At 42.9% G+C, this 21,499-nt stretch overlaps 2 protein-coding genes across 2 annotated transcripts in view; one reads left to right on the top strand and one right to left on the bottom strand.

The window, feature by feature from the left end:
• Positions 1–4,448: 4,448 nt before the first annotated feature.
• Positions 4,449–5,963, bottom strand: LOC108578077. Its single transcript, XM_017941332.1, has one exon. It carries the CDS (start codon positions 5,961–5,963, stop codon positions 4,449–4,451), a length of 1,515 nt encoding a protein of 504 aa, XP_017796821.1.
• A 14,341-nt stretch (positions 5,964–20,304) lies between these two features.
• LOC108578076 overlaps positions 20,305–21,499 on the top strand; it is a 3,564-nt gene continuing 2,369 nt past the window's right edge. The window contains exon 1 of the mRNA XM_017941331.1: positions 20,305–21,070. Coding sequence (XP_017796820.1) covers positions 20,305–21,070 — 766 coding nt within the window. The remainder of the gene's footprint in view (positions 21,071–21,499) is intronic.

Genomic DNA, 21,499 nt, shown 5'->3' with positions numbered 1-21,499 from the left:
TTGGAAGAATAGTTTTTCTGGATGTTACACGTGCGGCAAGACAGACCACATACGAAAAGATTGTGTGGGTTGCAACAGATGTGGATCAAAAGGACACCTAAGCAGGAACTGTTTTAAAAGAAATGGAAATTTCCGCACACGAAACAGCGGTGGCGCTCATACTGTGCAGCAGACTTCAACTTCAACCCACAAGCAGGCTTTTGTAGGAAGCAGCAGCGATTTCAAAGGCGACGACGTCTGACTGGCTGACTCAGGAGCAACCGATCACATGACGCACCGACGAGATTTCTTCAGCCACTTGATTAGGTAACGGAAATCTTACTCCTGCGTATGGAAAAGGTAACGTTGAAATCGAAATATATGTAAACGGAAAGTGGATATCGGGTATTATGTACGACGTTTTATTTGTACCGAAATTAAGTCAAAGTCTGTTTTCAATAATTACCGTTACCAGGAAAGGAATTGATCACGCGATTACCGAGTATGGAGAAAAATGTATATTTTCACGCGACGGAGCGGTTATAGCTACTGGCTCGGTTTGGGGTGATTTATTCAAAGTAAATTTACGCGTTGTAGCACCGAAAAAATGTAATCTAGCCGGAAATGTTAATAGCAAAAAAGTATCTAATAAATCTTGCAACGAAAGCTTACAGCTATGGCACGAACGATTATGCCATCAAAATTTTAAACACATAAAATTCTTTCTCAAAAATAAGGGAATTCATGTAACGGACGATAACGTTTTTTGCGAAGGTTGTGCTTATGGAAAACATCATAAGCTTAGTTTTCATAATAGAAGCGACCGTGCTACAAAATGTCGCAAGATCATATATGCCGACGTATGTGGGCCGATGAAGCATGAATCGATTGGCAAGAAACGTTATTTCCTAATTCTTAAGGATGATTATTCTGGGTTTAGACAAATTTATTTTATAAGGCAAAAATCAGAAGTGATTGATAAATTGCAAATATTTTGCAATGAAATTGAGAATCTATTTGGGGAAAACATAAAAGAAATTCACAGTGACGGCGGGAAAGAATTTAAGAATAGGGACGTCGAGCGGTATTTGTGCAATAAAGGCATAAAACACACTCTAAGTGTTCCGTATACACCTCAACATAATGATGTCGCAGAGCGGGAAAACCGAACTATAGTCGAGGCTGCGCGGTCGATGTTATACTCAAAGCCGGAACTACCCTTGTCCTTATGGGCTGAAGCGATGAATACAGCTGCATTAACAGGTCGGGACCGTCAACACAGTCAGGTCAAACCCCTATGGATTATGGTATAGCAAAGGGGCAAATATAGAAAATTTGAAAATTTTCGGGACAGAATGTTTTGTACATGTACCACCTGAAAAGAGAAGAAAGCTCGATAGTAAATCTGTAAAAGGGTATTTAGTAGGATATATTGAAGATTGCAAAGGATACCGTGTATATGTGCCGAGTTTACGAAACGTAGTTTTGAGCCGTGATGTAGTATTCAAACCGGAGAGACTAACAGCAAATAATATCGATGTAGTTACATTACAAAAAGGTAGCAAAATTGGAGAGGATTTAGCTATTAATGAGAGTACAGATGGTTTTCAAAATACAGAAGTCGATAACGAAATCAGTAACAGTAACGATCAAGTAGAAAAGCCTTTGAAATCTTCAATCGAAAATGGCAACGTAAAACAGCTCCGTGATAGGCGAACGATCAAACAAACAGAATTTTACGGTTGTCCGATTACTTTTCGTGCAGAGAAATTACCCTTTAATTATAATGAAGCGGTTAATTGTAATAAGAGTGAATTTTGGATTAATGCTATGAAAGAAGAAATGGATGCCTTACGCGAAAATCAAACGTGAACTTTAGTTGAAAGGCCCATAAATCGTAAAATTATTAATAATGGCTGGGTTTTCACGAAGAAAACAGATCCTGATAATACAGAACGATTTAAGGCCCGGTTAGTAATAAAAGGATGTTCGCAAATACAAGGGCTCGATTACAAGGAGACATTCAGCCCGGTAATCCGTTATGACACCGTAAGATTTCTATTAAGTATCGCTGCGTGTAATGGATTCAGCCTGGGTCAGTTTGACATAAAGACTGCGTTCTTATATGGAAATTTATACGAAGATATCTATATGAGACAACCCGAAAGGTTCCATGATGGAACAGAGAGTGTATGTAAGTTATTGAAAAGTTTGTATGGACTGAAACAAGCTCCGAGATGTTGGACCGAACATTTTAGTGATTTTATTATAAAATTTGGATTCAGTAAAAGTTCAGCCGACTCGTGTTTCTATATCTATGATAAAAACGATGAAAAAATGTTCCTAGCAATTTATGTTGATGATGGGCTTGTGGCAACGTCGCATGAGTATTTAATAGATAAACTCCTTTTTGAACTAGGTAAAAATTTCAAGATAACAAGCACGAATTTCCTTGGAATCAAAATTTGCAGACTGAAAAACGGATCAATATTCATTAGCCAAAACAAATACATTAAAAATATTGTTCAAAAATTTAATTTAACAAACACGAATTATGTATCAACTCCAATAGAGATTGGTTGGGATGCGAACGATTTTATTAAAGACAATTGTCGTGATGTACCGTATCGCGAAGCCGTGGGTAATTTAATGTTTTTACAAACAGTAAGTAGACCAGATATAAGTTTCGCAGTAAATATAACATCGAGAGTTTTAAATAAACCAACTAAGGCACACTGGCTACTTGTGAAACGAATAATGAGATTTTTAAAGGGTACCGCAGATATAGGTTTATTTTATAGAAGTGCATTGATGTCGATGGAAATTATTTCGATTAATGGAATATGAATAAGGCTTGTAAAATAAAAGTTTATGTTAAAGATTCAAAAACAGCCATTTCATTCGCAACAACCTAATAGGTTCTGTGTACAGTATTGACAGTCACTACACGAACCGTGCCATCCTCTCCTGGGTGGATGCTGATGATGCGACCGAGAGGCCAACACAAAGGTGGCAAATGATCCTCCTTTAATATCACCAACATCTCTTCTCGAATGTCGACATCTCGGTGTCGGTGCCATTTTTGACGGACTGTTAGTTCGTTTAAATATTCGTGATGCCAGCGGGACCAGAAATGTTGTCGTACTTGCTGGATTTGTTGCCAGTTGGATAGTCTGCCTGTGTTGGTTGCGGTAAAGTCTCGCTCGGGAATACTCGTTATTGAATCACCGATTAAAAAATGACCTGGTGTGAGAGCAATTAAATCGGTTGGATCAGAGGATAAGGAGGTGATGGGTCTCGAGTTTAGGATGGCTTCTATTTCTGCTAGACAAGTGGTAAATGCTTCATATGTGAAGAGCGTACTTTGCAATATTCTGGTTGTGTGATGTTTTAACGACTTTACAGCTGCCTCCCATAGGCCACCGAAATGAGGCGCTCTGGGTGGAATAAAGTGCCAATTGGATAAATGGCGACATTGGCTAAATGTCGAGTTATGATTTTATTATGGATTTCTGAGCGCGTTAATTTGTAGATTTCCCGTATCTCGCGATTTGCTCTTACAAAATTTGTTGCATTGTCTGAATATATATCCGTTGATTTTCCTCGTCGTGCAAAAAATCGTCGTAACGCTGCAATGAAGGCACCGGTGGTTAAATCGCTCACTATTTCTAAATGAATTGCCTTCGTAGCAAGACAAATAAATACCGCTACGTAACATTTAATTTTTCTCGTATTACGGAGTTTTTTCTCCTTTATATGGAATGGTCCGCAGTAATCGACTCCCGTTGTCAAGAAAGGTCGCGTGAAGGTGACTCTGTGTTTGGGAAGCGTGCCCATTTGGTAATCGGGTATGATCGGTCGCGCGCGAGATCGAATGAATGATTTATGAATGATTGCCTTTGTTCGAACCTTTCCGTTGATCGGCCAATATGTTTGGCGCACTGCGTTTAATGTGACTTGCGCACCGGCATGACCACGAGAAAGGTGATGTTGTCGAATCAGCAGGTCTGTGACTAGGTGATTGTCTGGTAGTACTAACTGGTGTTTGTGGTCGTACATTAAATTGGAATTAGTCAGTCTACCGCCTACTCGAATAAGACCCGTTGAATCTATGAATGGCTTCAGTGCAATAAGGCGACCCTTATACTCAATACCTGACTTTTCCTTTAGGTGGTTAAATTCGAATTGGAATTCTTGCATCTGTGTTAATTTGATTACGGTACGTTGTGCGTGCTGTAATTCTTTGATGCTTAGTTGACCGGTTTTTATTTTTCCCGAGAATATTATTTCGAAATCTATAACAATATGCTAAGACACGAGTCAAGGTGGAGAATGTGGAAAATCTCTAGAAGGATTTCGTAATGTGGCTTGGGTTTCATTGTCACGGTCAATACGGTTGCAGGTCGCTGTTCGGGTACTTTGACGGATGATAAGATAGTTGTCGGCCAGTGTGTTGCATTATTACGTAACTAGGGTGTGCCATTGGTCCAAATTTTTGATTTTAAGAAATCAGCAGGATTGATACCCCGAGATAAAATGTCGGCTGGATTGTCAGCGGATGGAACGTAACGCCATTGGTCAATATTGCTATTTTGTTGTATCTTGCTTACGCGATTTGCAACGATTTGCTTAAGAGTATGTGGAGGTGTTCGAATCCAATGCAGAGTAATCATCGAATCTGTCCAGAAAGTAATGTTAGAGAGTTTGATCTTTATTGCTTGCGTGATGGATTCACACAAGTTTGCTAACAAGAGAGATGCACAAAATTCTAAACGGGGTAAAGACTGCGTCTTTACTGGAGCAACTCGAGATTTAGAACATATGAGTCTAATGGAACAATTGCCGTGAACATCTATGGTCCGAAGATACAAGCATGATCCGTAGGCCCTTTCGCTAGAATCAGAAAAACCGTGTACATCTACTGAGGCCGCGTGTTTGCTTATAATTGCCCGTGGAACTATGAACCGTTCAATCAGTGGTATCTGAATTTGGAATTCAGTCCATGTTGAGTGAATGTCGAAAGGTACTGACTCGTCCCAATGGAGGTGCAGTTTCCAAAGTTCCTGCATGACAAGTTTAGCCCTTACCATGATTGGGCATAATAGTCCTAGTGGATCGAATAGTTGCACAATTCGTAACAGAATGTTACGTTTTGTTAATTTTCTAGGTATATCGTGTTCTTTGACTGTGTATCCTATTGTGTCGGTTTGTGGTTGCCAAAATAATCCTAACGTTTTCTTTTTATCAGTGAGATTAAGTGTCCTGTGTTCGTCATCTGTATTTTTTAATGGTTCGATTAATCGGGAATCATTGGAGACCCACTGTCGTAACTGGAAACCTCCGTCCGTGGTGAGTAGGATGATTTCGTCGCGAAGAAATTCGGCCTCTTTAAAAGTGGATGCCCCTGTCAACAAGTCGTCGACATAAAAGACGTTTTGCAACACTTCGGCTGCGATCGAGTGGTTAAATCCCTCGTCTCTTGCGAGTTGTTGCAAGATACGAGTGGCCAAGAAAGGTGCGGACGCGGTACTGTATGTGACGGTGTTGAGAACGAACGTTTGAAGCGGTTGACTGCGATGTTCTCGCCAAAAGATTTTGTGATAATTCCGGTCTTCCGAGGATAATTCGATTTGCCGATACATCTTTGTGATGTCAGCTGTGAGAACGTATTGGTGAGTTTGAAACCGGGAAATCAGGGTGAAAAGGTCATCTTGGACCGTGGGACCTACCATTAACGCATCATTTAATGATATCCCTGATGAAGTTTTGGCGGACGCGTCAATTACCACGCGAATTTTGGTGGTGAGACTCTCGATTTTCGTGACTGCATGGTGCGGTACGAAATAACCATCGAGCGATTTAGAGCTAACTATTGTCATGTGCCCTAATTGTTGGTATTCTTTGAAGAATGCAGAATATTGTTCCTTAATTTGAGGATTCTGATCTAATTGCCTTTCTAGGGCGAGGAAACGTTTGAATGCCATAGGATATGACTCTCCTAATTCCTTTATGTTTTCCTTGAGTGGCAGCTTAACAGAGTACCGATCACTACCTGCGTGGCGTCGGGTGTGTTGCAGGTAGTGAGTTTCACATGCGTGTTCTTCGGGGGATAAATGCTTTTTCACGGATCGTTCTTCCAATTCCCAAAACCTTAAAATCTGTTGCTCCAATGAATTTATATCTATCAGAAGAATTACGATCGAAGGACGCGTCTGTTCTGTGCAACACAGAACCGCGTATCGATGCTGTTTAGCCTAACACCCCTCCTATCGAAATGCGTTCCATAAAAATATCGCCATTTAACTTAACTTTTAAACGTAATTATAATTTAACTTAAATTTAACATTTCAACGCAACGGTTATGCTTATGTTTAGTTAATGCTTTAGTTAATATATCTGCGGGCATACGTTCGGTTTGTAAATATTCAACAATAATATCCTTTTTATCAACTAGTTCACGGGTGAAGTGCAACCTTATGTCTATGTGTTCCGCGGACCACCCGCGGAATATTGTTTAGAAGCCCCCGCCGTTTTTATTTTTACCCGGTTTAAGCATTTGTCCCATAGCGGCTAGCAATCTAGACAAAGGAAGAAACTATCCGGCGTACAGATTACTAGTACGTTTCATGACATACAAGTTCTTGAGAATGTCTCTTTATTCATTAATCCCTTAAGAAATAGTTTCTTTTCCAAAACGTCGTTTACGACGTCAACAGCTAATTGTACGTGTCATATAACGTGAGTTTCTAAAGGGCTTCGGGACAAAGGCCCGGCAGGCCTGGTGGAAATTCCCGTTATGGTTTCAAATATTTAAACTTTTTCTGACCTTCACTCCCTCTTGTCATCGCCTAGTCCGCACGGAGCGTGTTGCGGACGCACGGATAGATCGATGGCAATCAGGAAAAAATATAATTGGCTAATACCGACAGCCAATCGACGAAAAAGTCATCCCTTCAAAGTTTTCCTCCTTCTGGAAAAAACTAGAGAGGCCAGTCCAAGTTCAACCACAAGAGAACACAGTTCAATCCGAAACTCAACCGAAACCATAGTAAATTATACATATTCAATATCACCATCACGTAGATCACTCTGATTTTTTGTTTGCATGATTCAAGTGCAAATATACAATTAATTTAAAGATTAACTCCTCTTTAAATCGAATCATTCCTACCTCCTTAAACAGTCGTAGAAATTCGACTAATTCGCGACGCGGTAATAACCACGCGGAGATTTACAACCTCCACGAGACCACGGTCCGATCAATCGAGTCTCATCCATGGTCGACAAGACGACGGAAGTTTGCTTTTTTGACTTCCAACTAATCGGACCTCCCCCTAACGTCAAAATACAACCCAAACAAGATCTACGATCATCAGCATCTCCACCCCAATCAGATGAGAGTATAACAGAGTATACTCCGCCGGAGTATGACAGAGCAATGTTTCGGTTCCTCTTTATTCGCGACACTTGTATTTGCTAAAATTTGAAAACAGTGCACATTCGCATGTTCTGGCAATTAGAATCACAAATAACGCTGAATCATGGAATGGTAATATACCCCCGGTCGAAAACCAATTTCCTTACTTCGTTGGCAAGGTGAACAGTTGTATTTCAGCTATTCTTTCCACACCCCTGTGGTACTATATAAAAGATCCAAAATATACGGAAATCGAACATTGTAACACTTAGAATACCTGTACTACATTGTACCACGTTCCGGTGCAATGTCACGTGGGAAGCTAGCTTTGTACTTCCCCACCGGAGTATAACACAGCAATGTTGCGGTTGCTCTTTACTCACGACACTTCTGTCTGTTAATATCTGCAAAACAGTGCACATGCGAACGTTCTGGCAATTAGAATCACAAGTAACGCTGGATCATAGCATAGTGATATACACCGGTCGAAGACCAATTTCCTTACCTCTGTGGTGTTATATAAAAGCTGCAAAATAGAGGGAAATCGGATATTGTAACACTTAGAGTACCTGCACCACATTTTACCACGTTCCATTCAGCAAAGAACACCTGAAATACTGTCGTTTTGCATGTTTCGCGAAGAAATACGCGCTTTAGCAAAGAACAACTGAAATCCTGCCGTTTTGCACGTTTCGCGTAGAGAAACGTGTTTTAGCAAATAACTGAAATACTGCCGTTTTGCATGTTTCACGTAGAATAACAGGTTTTAGCAATTAACTGAAATACTGCCGTTTTGCATGTGGCGCATAGAAAAACGTGTTTTAGCAAAGAACGTATCAAATACTGTCGTTTTGCATGTTTCGCGTAGAAAAACGCGCTTTAGCAAGGATCGACTGAAATACTGTCGTTTTGCATGTTTCGTGTAGAAATACGTGTTTTAGCAAATATCAACTGAAATACTGCCGTTTTGCATGTTTCGCGAAGAAAAACGTGTTTTAGCAAAGAACAACTGAAATACTGCCGCACAGTTGTCTAAAATCGTAAAAACCCGGACTTAATTCAAATTTTTGTCTTCTTCTAATAAGTATGAAATTTTGATTACGGATCCTTAATTGTATATTTTATGTAGTGGTATGTATAAATCTTATTAACATAGGTTGAGTAGTATCCTTTCAACTATATGTACATGTAAAATATTTAATTTTTAATGCTCCGTTAACGATTCCTTTTCGTGAATCTCAATTTTATGCCATTTTCGTTGCTTTAATTATGTTTACAAAACCGAATTCACGCGGGGTCACGATAAATTCTGCATGAAAGTATTTATTAGTACCTACTTGAAGGAGATGCGTAACATTTGTCTGCATGTTCTTGCCTAAACGGAAATTATGGTGTTATATCTGTGGCAATGCAGTGTCATTTCATTTCCCTCAAATTTGAGGGGTGCATATTATTGATAGTATTGGTATTAATGTTATCATATTATGTTATATATTATTCTGTATATTGCTAATGGCTAAACTGCGGATGTTTATGCAATCTAACAGTACAATGTGAGCCGTGAAATAGTCTACTACGAGCGAACATCGAGTTAATCTCCTATGTTTCTTGTAGGAACAAGTTTAAAAATTATTTGAATGTCATTGTGCAGTGTTTATGATCTTTTGTTACTTTTAATATTCCAGTATAAAGTTATATTAGTTATCTTGTAACTGATGCGGCGAAGCTATGTTGCATAACTGGTACCATGCGGGTCAAATCTAGGTCCCAGGAAACGCTTAAGCTGGCAGAGTTATTCTGCTAACGGAACAAGCAACCTAAATCATACAAACGCAGAATATTACGAAATGTTTTTTACATTTTTTAAACGTAGGAATAATAAATCTGTTTTAAATATCCCTACATTTCCCAGTGGCAAGAAAAAGAGACCGTGTAGTGAAGTGACCGTGCAATAAAACTGACTGTGCAGTGAAGTGAGTTCACCGACCCGGCCGTAACATCAGCTGTTAAGGGTTGCCTTGAAAGGTCAGGATCGGCACTATGACCCACTTCCGTCGAGGCAGGTCAATTCGTGGGCAAATGTGTAAGTTTTTCATAAGTAATAAAACACTTTATTCCTTTCGGATAACCAATAAAAATATCGAAAACAGTTATTAACACGTTGAATGCCGTGGGGGGCATCGGAGACCGACTGTCTCAAAATTAGTAAAAGAATTTAATTTGAATAAATGGTAGTATTTGTAAAATTTTCACCTAATGCATCATACAGCATATTTAAATAGTTTTATTTCTAACTATTGACATATTATTTATGCATATTGCAATGTGTTGTATTACAATAAAAAATTCTTTTCGGCACCGTGAACACGTTACGTAGAATTGGTCCGACATTCAACGGGTTAAACGACTTATTAGTTTATTTGTTATTCATGAATAACGAATAATTCCAGATAATTCTTATTTTAAGACGATGTAACATTTGCCGCACGCTTCCCTCGATACCCACGCTGTATCAATGCGTTTGTTCACGACTGCGTTCGAGAGTTGAGCGCGCTCTCTACGCGCGCTTTGATTGGTCAGCGTTTTTCGTTAATAATTCAAAATGAAGCTTCAAACAACATTTTGGTAAAGGAAAAAGTTGTTCAGAGTCACCTCAGCAATCCCCCATTTCCGGGTGTTCGAGAAGTTACGGGACACCCTGTATAAAACTCCACAAATAGCATAGGCACTATACAGGGTGTCCAGTAAAGTGTGTAACACCCGGAAATGGGGGGCTGCTGAGGTGACTCTGAACATCTTTTTCCTTGACCAAAGTGTTGTTTGAAGCTTCATTTTTGAATTATTAACGGAAAACACTGGCTAATCAGAGCGCGCGTAGAGCCCGCGCTCAGGGACGGGCGAACAGAGGTTCACCCGCGCGCTATCGTGAACAAGCGTACGCGTGACTTCTCGGTTATCGATCGCTGTCAAAAAAATTTGACTTTGCACCGCTATTTTTATAAGGCTTGGAGAAATGGTTTTTTACCGTCATTCCGACGTTTGTATAACAATACATACAGTGGAGGACAAAAGTATTCATACACCCTATAAAATGGAATAACTTTTTTAAAATTGGGCCAAACGACTTGAGTTTTTTTGAGAAGTTAGAAAGATTAGATTACTAGATAACGTGTCAAAAAATTTTTGAAAAAACTGCAATTAGACGGAATCGCAAAGAAAATAGCAAAGGTCGTTTTTACAACTCTTTTATCCGAGTTCGTAATGAAAATTTAAAAAATACGTTTTGTAGATCTATGTCAATGACACGCACGCTGAAAATTTCATCGAAATCGATTAATGTTTCTATGAGCTACAAACGGTTGAAGATTGTGAAAATCGTAGTATCACGTCTTTCAGCGTAAAACTGTAATAAATCTGCAGATTCTTACATCTTTCGATGCCTGTCGCTTATTTCTTCATCCACCGATTTCGATGAAATTTTCAGCGAGTGTATAATTGACATAGATTTACAAAACGTATGTTTTTTCTTTTTCATGAATAACAAGTAAGTCGTTTAATAACTGTGTTCGATACTTTTATTCGTTATCCGAAAGGAATAAAGTGTTTTATTACTTATGAAATACTTACCCATTCGTCCGCGAATTAATCTGCTTCGACGGAAGTGGGTCAGTGTGTCGGTCCTGACCTTTCCAGGCAATCGGAAACAGCTGATGTTATAGCCGGGTCGGTGAACTCATATGATCGGCCCTCGTCGAACATCGTCTGGCCCGAGGGGAAAGTGGGGAAAAAAACAGAAGACGTCGCGGCGTTCGACGTCTATTGTTGTCGATGTCGATGTCGATGTCTATTGTTTCTATCGTTTAGCAATACACTGTTACACTGTTTTCACCTCAATTTATTGAGATATACATAAATGTGATGGTATGTATATAATTCGCCCGGAAAATACAACCGTAATCGTACAGTACATCATTAGCCATGTTATGCTGGTACGGAGGGCTTGCCTTTACCGGCTGGTCCGTGAGGATAAAAAAACCTTAGTCTTGAGCTATGGTGCGCAGCGATGGGACGCGCCCTGGTGGATGCATCGGGGCGTGGCGGGGGGGGGGGGGCGCCCCCCCCCCCCCGCCACTAGCGACCAACCTCCAGGCACATGATGACCTCCGGCTGTAGTTAGCCTTACCCGGGTAAGGCGGCTCTGTCCGGGTGAACCGGAAGCACGAGGCTGGGTTGGGCCTTCTCCGGCGAAAGCTGGAGTCGAAAACCCTGATAGAGCTGATGTTCGCCAAACTGGAACTCGTCTTTAGGCGAGGCCCAGGGCGGCGAATTTCGGCGAAGTTGGGGGCCCGGCTTGGCCAAATCCACTCACTTCACCTCCTCGTGGGGTTCCTGGGCTTCTTTTCGGCTTCGGCTGGAAAGAAGGTGAACGAGGTGAGTGGTAACCCTTGTGTCCCACACGACAGTCTGGGGCCCCACACCGTAGGCCTCTGGCGTTGCAACGACCCACTGCAGATTCGTCTGCAGTGGTACGTGGCGTCAGGGGAGCGGAGAGCTTGCCTTAATCGGCTGGCCTGCGAGAATGACAATATCTATAAAAAATCCTTAACCTCAAGCTATGGCGCGCGGTGACGGGGTACGCCTTGACGGATGCGTCGGGCGTGGCGGGTGAGCTCATCCGTCCCTAGCGGCTAACCTCTAGGAAACTGGCAAACCCAGTTGTATTAACCCTACCCTGGTAAGGCGGCTCTGGCTCGGTTGACGTGCTTCCGACCTAATCGTGAGACGAGAAATGGATGATTTAATTAAAAAAACAAAATCCCTTAGTGTAAGAGTAGGTATGCCGGCGGGAGGCCGGATGGAGACGGGAGAAGCACTTCCTGGACGATCTAGTCGGACCAGTTCGATTTCTTCGGCTGCCGACGAGAGCGATAATGCGCAGCGTATTCCTAAAAAACGGAGAAAGAACTCCAATGAAGAGAACAAGGCAACTACGCCAGTTATTGAAAACAAAGCTCTGGATGAAGTCAGAAAGGAGTAAATTAAATTAGAGGAGTATCTTCCTAATGATGTTAATAAAGTGAACAAATTGGCTATAAAATTCATTTTGGAAAAATGGAGCATTCTGGAAGGAAAGCTTCAGAATGAAATTTTAGAAAACAAAAAACTTAGGATATTACAACCGACAGCTTCGCGAAACTATGCACAGATTACAGCTAGTGCAGAACATCCACGTACCAGCCAACTTGTTAAAGAAAGAGCCTCCACTTTAGCCAGAAAGGAGAAGTATGAGGTGCTTTTGGTACGACCGGGAAAGAAAGAGGATAGCAGAAATAATGATGAGATCAAAAGCGATATAATAAAGAAACTAAATAGTGTGAGATCTAAGTTAAAAGTACGGAGTATCAGACAAATGAGAAGGAAAGGTGTTGTAATAAAGGTGAACGATAAAAAAGATATTGAAATTATAAAACAAACAAAAGTAGAAGAGTTTAAGTTAAAAATTGAAAAACCTAAGAAACTTAGTCCGTCGTTGGTATTATACGACGTTGAAAAAGACTATAAACAAGAAGATTTGAAAGAAGATTTCATTAACAAAAACTTTGATGTTAGCGAAATAGAATTAATAGAACTAAAGCAGAACGTGATTTTCAGACACAGTTTTAAAGGAAAAGAGGGGAAATTGAACTGGATTGTTCAAATTCCTGGCCGCTTTTTTGGCAGCCTAGTGGATCGAGGGCGCATATGCATGCAGTGGCGCGTTTATAGAATTCGGGAGTATCTCAATATTGTGAGATGCTTTAAATGTCACGCGACTGGCCACATAGCAAAGTTTTGCAATGCACCGGACCAGCCTTGTGAAACATGTGGTAGTAAGGAGCATGATAAGAACGATTGCCCCCGTAAAGAAAAACCGCAGTGTATAAACTGTATAAGAATAAGGAGGAAGGATACACAACACGAGGTTCGAAGTAAAAACTGTCTAGAATATCAAAGACATTTGGAAATTTATACAAGCAAAATAGAATGGACCTAAAGGTTGCACGCATAAATGCACAAAGGTCGGTGGCTGCAGCTGCTAATCTTGAAATTCTTGTCAAAAAGGAAAGGATTGACCTTCTTTGTATTCAAGAACCTTATACATATAAAGGCCGGGTAAGGGGTTATACCTCTCCTGGTCTTAAACTATTACAGCCAGAACTAGATAATACTTGGGTGGCTGCAGTTGCTGCTGAAGATAAAATAGAGATTTTTGATTACCCGTATATGAACACAGAACACATAATGTGTTTCCAGATGTCTTTAGGTCCCGAAAAGTTTATTATCATTAATGTATATTGTCAATACTCGCTCATAATTGATAACTTCCTTACTAAAATTGAAACCATCTTAGCAGAATTCAGCAATGAAAAAGTCATTATCACCATGGACTCCAATGCGAAATCCGAATTGTGGTTTTCGGAAACTACTGACGAACGAGGAAAGATATTAGAAGAGTTTCTATTAAAGAACCGGCTATACATAATGAATAAGCCAAATAATCCATGTACGTACTCCACAGACCGAGCAGAATCCAACATATATTTAATAATAGTATCACAAAACATGCTAGATAAACAATCTAACTGGAAAGTCAAAAACAAGTGCACAACTAGTGATCATAATTTAATAATATTTGAAATTAAACAAAATTGCACTGTAACAAAATGGATCACAGATAATCATTATAATATCAAGAAAGCTGATTGGGATCAATTTGAAAACTTAGTTAATCAAAATTTTGATGAAAAATTAATGGATGAATTGAAATACAAGCACCCTGAGGAAGCAGTTAAAATTTTTAATAAAACTTTGGAAAATATTTGTGATAATTCGATACCCAGGAAAAGAACATCAAACAAATCCGTTCCCTGGTGGAATGCTAATTTAACAAAATTAAAAAAAGAGGCCAATCAGGCCAAAAAACAATTGGCAAGAGCCCGTAGGCTACGCCTTACGGATCTAGTAGAACAATGTGGAAGTAAATATAAAAGTGCACAAAATAAATACGTCGCCGAAATTAAAAAGAATAAAATGGAATCGTGGAGAAAGTTTGTAACAGAAGAGGGTAACAGGGATCCGTGGGGTCTGGTCTATACGATAATAAGGGACAAAATCAATAAACCAATTTCTTTGTCTTCGATAGAATTGCAGGACGGGACAATGACAAAAAATTTTAAAGAAACTATGGACGCGTTACTGAATAAGTGCGTGCCGGGAGATGATTTATGTAATGAGTTGGAAACACACAGATGCACAAAAATTCAAAACAGTAGATATATAAATTACAATATGGAAGACATAATCTCTTTAGAAGAAATAAATTCAGCAATATTGAGAACAAAAAACAATAGAGCACCAGGACTAGATAAATTTAAAGCCGAAATAATCAAATTCTTATGGAAAACAAAGCAGAATATTTTTTATAATCTTTTCAACAATTGCCTTAGAAACTCTTGCTTTCCGAGTAAATGGAAAATTGCAAATTTGCGGATGATTCTGAAAAGTAAGGACAGGGATAAAAGTAAATTAAATTCTTACAGGCCTATAGCATTATTATCTGTTATGGGAAAAGTCTTCGAACGTATTATAGTTAACCGCTTGGAGGGACTATATGTCTCAAAAGGACTACAAAGTAATAAACAATTTGGTTTCAGAATGGGATGCTCCACTGAAGATGCAGTAGACTCTTTTAGGAAAAGTGTGAATACCTCGTACAAAAAGCTTGTCGTAGCACTATTTGTGGACACTGAAGGTGCATTCGACAATTTATGGTGGCATGCCATTAAGGCACGCCTGATAGAGACTGGCTGCAGTGGCTGTATGCTAAAAATGGTATGCAGCTACTTCAAAAATAGGAAAATGTCGCTACAAACGCGATATGAAACATCAATCAGAAGAATGAGAAAAGGATGCCCGCAGGGCTCCATCATAGGTCCTGCGACTTGGAATTGGTGTATGGATGCCCTTCTAAACACATTGAATGTAAATATACCAAATGAAGATGTGGAATCTGTCGCGTATGCCGACGACTTAACTATTATGATAAAAGGAAATTCACGGAGAGAGGTGGAGGATCTTGGAGGCAAGTCTATAGAAATCTTAGATAAATGGTACATAGATCACAAACTGAAAATATCTATGGCCAAAACAGTGGCTCTATTAGTTAAAGGAAAGCTAGATAAAGAGAGGATGCCTAGAATCAAAATAAATAATATAAATGTCAAGTATAAGAATCAGATAAAATACCTAGGCATAATTATCAACGATCGCCTAAACTTTATATCGCATGAGAAATATCTAAGGGACAAACTGACTAAGTTTGTCATGACAATCAGAAGAGTCGCCAAAGAAGAATGGGGCCAAAAAGGCATATTGTTGAGACAATGTACAGGGCGGTCGTTAACCCCATAGCAACGTATGCGTCATCAGTTTGGTATGATAAGACGGGACACACAATAGTACAAAGACATCTTTTGGCAGCACAAAGATCAATTTTATTAGTAATTACACGAGCATGCAGAACCGTTTCAACGGCTGCACTACAAGTATTAAGTGGCTTAACGCCCATTGATCTAGCAATAGTTAGACAAGGTTTGATTAATAAAGTTAAAAGAAATAATACTATATCCTGGAACAGTTACAATTTTAGAAAAAAGGACAACCCTTCGGACATAGACCTGACAGAAAAAATTGAACATATCGAAACAGAAATTTATTCTCAATGGCAGACACGATGGAACGGCGAAGTACACGGTCGAGACACATATAGTTTTATTAATGATACCAACTTTGCAGGATCCAACAGATGGTTTAAACCAGATAGGTATAGCACTTATTTAATCACTAGTTATGGCTCTATAAATTATACATTACACAGAAGAAGGATAATAGAATCACCCGACTGTCCTATGTGTTGTGGTACCGAGGAGACTGTTGACCACATGTTATATGTGTGCCCTCTATACGAAGAATTTAGATACGACCAACTTCGTTTAAACAGAACAAACGAAAACAAAAAAAGCATTGTTGTCTACACGAGAATCTTACCTTACCTTTAAAAAATACGCCAAAGATCTATTTGACCGACGCAAGTCATATAAAAACTCGATAACAGTAGTAGAAGGGACCGCCTCCACGGGGCTAGGGACCGGCAACGGCAGGACGTAGTCCTGACGGCAAAGTGACCCCAAACGAAAAGGAAAACACTTAGTTTTTATAATAAAATACGACTAATTCTTAGTTAAAATCAAATGTAAAATCAAAATTAAAATTAATGTTAAATTTAAATTTAGATCTAAAATTAAATATAAAGTACACTAAATAACATCGTATCATTATGCGCTCAAAACATACAGTTTTTATAGTTATTCATTTCAAAATACTTGCATAGCTACATTCCTATTCCTATACAGTTTTTTTTTTAACTCATACTATCCTTATAACAGTCACAGTCACATAGCATTAACATTACGATACTTACCTCAAAACGCATACAATATTATAACTAAACAGCAATACTCACCTAAAGCATAAAGTTCAATAGACCTACCGGAAATACCTGCAAACAAAAGTGCATGATAATTAGTTGTACAAAATTAAATTAAAGTTAAGCTTAATTTCCCAAGTTTATGCAATTATTGAAAATTTTAAATATTTAAAGCTCGATAACTGCAACAAATTAGGCAAGCAAATGAAAAAAAAAAGAAAAATGCCCGGGTGAACCTCTTTTCCGACCCTCTCGTGGGACCAATTGTAGAATCTTCAACAAAAAATTTAGTTTAAGGATGGAAGTTGGAAGTGTGATGGAGGATGAGGTGAGAGAGGGGGAGGGGGAGGAGATAGAAGTGAGGGCATTGTGGAGCCAGTAATCGCTTCCGCATGCGGAGTTGCCGTGGATGAACAGCCTTGCACCACCTACAAGGCTGGCCCGTCTGCAAGCGAGGCTGATGAGAGCGACACACAACTAGTGGGTGACGACCCCATCAACCTGTGCCACGAGGGAGGCGCGAGCCTTATTGGGCAGGCAAAGCACTGTGCCCGGTATATTCATGGACACAGGCAAAGCCAGGAGGGGTAGGCCGCCAAAGCACCCATTCCGGATGGTCGTGTTTGCCAGCGGTGTCGAATGCGGCGCGGAGAGCGACGCGTTCGCGTTCTACGCCGCCTCCGCAGCATCCGCAGGCACAAGGCACGAAAGAAAAAGGCAAGGCAACCATCACACCTGACATACAGGACATGGCGGTCGCTAAGTAGCGGCTCCTGGACACAGCAAATGGGGACCGGCAGGAGAAGGAGGTGTTAAAGACAAGCTGCAGTTCGGCCAGCCCTTCCCCCAGCCGATCCATTAAATCGCTACCGGACGAGGAGGATCTGGCGAGGGATTTCCGGAGTATGCCGACTGCGGACATTGGAGCGGAAATATTCGAGCAGATAAAAGATGTGAAGTTTATGGTCGGATGCGCAAAAAGTCTGCGGACGGACTTCGTCCAGGGTCTCCGCCTAGCGGCCACCTCTGTGCGCGTAGCCACCACAGAGATCCAAAAAGATCACTGCAGCTGGTCCTGCCTCGCTTCTGGAGGCGGACAATATCCGCCTCCGGACGAAAGTCGAGAATCTGGAAGGCAAAGTAGCGCGTCTCATTACCAAGGCGAAGTCTTTTCAAGGCAGAAGACCGACCAGAGACAGGGACTTGATGCCCCTCCTCTTGTGCCGCCGCCGAGAGACGAGTCGGCGGATGCGGCTTCGCGTGATCCCGTTCCATGGATTTCAGCACCCAAAAGGCGGACGGCACGAGGAGGAAGAATGAAGTCGGATGGAAGGAGTGGAGCTCCCCTCCCTCGACCAGCAGCAAACCAGCAGCTGCTGGAAAAGATAGGGACGCTGGAGGAGTTCCGGAGGGACCCTGCAAGACCAAGGAACACGCTCCCACTAACAGCTGCGCCCCCGTCTAAGATGTTACAGTCGGCTAAGGGAGTGTCGCTTGCCCGGCAAAACCCGACACCTGCGGGAGTCGGTCATGCTATGGCTCCTAAGAAGAAGAAGAGGACACAAAATCCCCTGCCCATCACTGAGCCCGCGGAGGTCACGGGGGCGCCGGTGCCAGCTGCAACAGCAGTAACCACAGGCACCCCGCCCGTGACGTCCCCGTGGTCACAGGTGGTGGGACGGAGGGAGAAAAGGGCGGCAAAGACCGCCGTCACACCGCAGCAGGCACCGCCCAGCCAGACGGCCTCTATCAGCGGCTACACCCATAGGAAGGGGCTGCCTGGGGCGTGTCCCAAGGACAGCGGCTGTCGCTCGGACCGTCCTGACTGGAGGCACGGTGGACAGGGACATGAATGCCCAATCCCCATTGGCGCCGCCATACCAGGGTCGGTGATGGGCGGAGAATAGCCGCCCACAGCGGCGGAGGTAGGTTGGCCCTTTCGGCACTTCGGCGGAACTAGTTTCACGCGTGGCCAGAAGGGAGCCAAGGGGGAGTCGCAGCTGTGTGGGTAGTGGCGCAGCCAGACCTGCACGCGAATCCCCCGAGGTGGGCAAGAGCGGGGCGCTACTCCCTTGCTTCAGCGTTGGTCAGGAATACAAGGGAGGGGCACTTATCGGCCAAGTCGAAAAACGCAGGCGCGGGGAGGTGCGCGGAAGAATAGGAAACTGTACCTGGGGTCTCCCCGTTAGGAAACTGCCTCGGGGTCTACGAGCGTAGCCGTGGGGGTTTTAGCCGGTAAGAGTCCGACACTACCCCGACATCCCCCCCCAGGAGGTGCCGGGGTGTCCATGAGGATTTCTACCACGTAAAAAGAAAAAAGAAAACAATTACGGTAATAGGCTTGTGGCCATTCTCAGTGCCGTATTGTGTACCGTATCGATTATTTTTAGATTTCTGGGTTTGGCTAAACTGTAGACGGTTGCTCCGTAACCGATTTTGAATAGGATTAAGGCTCGGTATGTTTTTATGAGGATTTCTTGTTCGTGGAGCACGAGGCTGGAGAGGGACTTGCCAGATGGTGATCCGGTTGCACCCCGATGAGCTGGCTCCTGTCGGCGTTGGGGACGTCCCGAGGGGCGGCGTCAACGGCAGTAGGAAGTCCGACGGTGAGTCGGGGGAATGCTGGGCTATCACTGGGACGACACCACGACCTAGCTGATGTTCGCCAAACTGGGACTCGTCCTCAGGCGAGGCCCAGGGCGGCGAAGTTGTAATACCCTATCCGGCCAAATCCACTCACTTCACCTCCACGCGGGGCTCCTGGGGATCCTCCCGGCTGAAAAGGCGGGAAAGAGGGCGAACGAGGTGAGTGGTACATGTGTGAATGTGTGTATGAATGAGAGAGCGAATAGCCTGCGGCTGGCGCCTGGCGGATATTTCTGTTAGACTAACCAAGGGGGGACTAGTTGCTAGTACCTGGGTGACATTAGTACCAGACCTTTGGCCTAGGAATAAGGGTAAAGATAAGTCCAACAAGCACAGCAGAAGTCCCGTGGACGGCTATGTTTAACGCGGAAGAACCGCTCCCCAGGTACCGTCTGGAGCCTAGGACAGTATTGAAACCGGGTCAGCCGGGCGCAGTGTGTCGAGGATTAGGTGGTCGCTATTTCCTCGTACCCCGCTCCGCGGGGAGAAAACCGCGGCAACGTCTAGCCCGAGGTTTGGGTGAGTCGTCGGTTCGGATCCGGCGGCGCCCACTCGGTAGGGGTCACATAAAACCTTAGCATCATTACGGCGCTGGCCTATTCAGTAACATTTTCCTAGAGGCACTAGATGTCGATAGGGTTGACCACCCGACAAACCCGCTTCTCGGACTTCAACACATTTCACTAGGGATTTCATTTCCGGTGGACAGTAGCTCCACTGCGGTGGAGCTGGCATGATGCCCGAAGCCGATAAAAATATTACCTGCCATATCATGACTAATACACGTAAACAAACCCAATCTAGGAAGGACGGGGAAGTGCAGGAGGGCGGCAGTGGCGGCAGCAGTGTCAGGGATCAGAGGGGTCGAGAGGAAGACGATCAGGCAGCAGGCGTATCTTACGCCAATGCTCTGACTGGCAAAGTTACAAGGGTTGGAGGTGGCGACGACCAGGCTTCGACTTCCGGCGTCACCACACGTGGCAGTGTGAGCACCGAGCAGCTACGCGCGTGCATCGAGGATTTTTGCGATAACCTCAATGGAAGACGGGCTTCCAGAAATAATGCACGCAGAAGAGCGACCTCCAAAGCTAAGGGAGGCGCAAAGTGTGTCGGCGCACGTCCACCAATGGAGGAAACACTCTTTATGAACGATAGCTGTGACGACTCCGACAATTCGCCGGGGAAGGAGCAGCCGCCACTGAAAACATACAGAGACGTTCTCGGCGAATCTCAGTCCCTGATGAGAAAAAGAGGAAGGCGCGTAACAAGCGGCGAGTATAAAGACCGTGCCATCGAAATAAAGAGGTACAATAAGGCCCTTGAGAGACAATTGGAGCTCAAGGCCCAGTTGGACTTTTTCGACCCAAACTTTGAGCCACCCGAACTCAATGCGAGGTGGCCGAAGTTCGAAGCGGAAGTGGCGGAGCAGGCATGTATGTTGCCAACTGCCGATATGCAGGCCCAGATAATAGACGCCTGCAAAGAGGTTGAGAAGGTGGCCGGTACGTCAAGGCCCTGAAAAAGGCGTCCATCCTGTGGCCTCCATCGTGGAGGCTAAAATGTCCGCCCTGCGAGAAGAAATCTGCCGCGTAATGGCTGCCCCTCCTTCCCCTCGGGGGGAGATTAGGGAGGTGAAATGTAACGGGGCGGTTCAACCGCCCTCCGCTACCTCTTCTCCTTCGAAAGAGCCGAAGAAGAAGAAGAGGAAGAATAAGAAGAATTGGTCGCCTGGGCGCCCAGAAACGGAGAGAGTCGCACCGCAGAAGAGGACCCAACCAACACCGGCGATGACAACACATCTTCCCGAGGGGGAGTGGTCGAAGGTGGTTAGCAGAAAAGAGCAGCATGCGACCCGAAAAGCCCCCGCTGCCCCTCAGCCTCCTCCACAAAAGGGGGGGTAGAAGAAGGAGGCGGAAAAGGTGGTTTTTCCT

Source organism: Habropoda laboriosa, unplaced genomic scaffold (genome assembly GCF_001263275.1).
Source record: "Habropoda laboriosa isolate 0110345459 unplaced genomic scaffold, ASM126327v1 scaffold1119, whole genome shotgun sequence".
Taxonomy (NCBI): Eukaryota; Metazoa; Arthropoda; class Insecta; order Hymenoptera; family Apidae; genus Habropoda; species Habropoda laboriosa.
This window is presented reverse-complemented; position numbering and strand designations above follow the sequence as displayed.

What these genes read in the sequence shown, in the direction of transcription:
- LOC108578077 (XM_017941332.1), bottom strand. Translation starts at nt 5,963, where the DNA reads ATGGCATTCAAACGTTTCCTCGCCCTAGAAAGGCAATTAGATCAGAAT.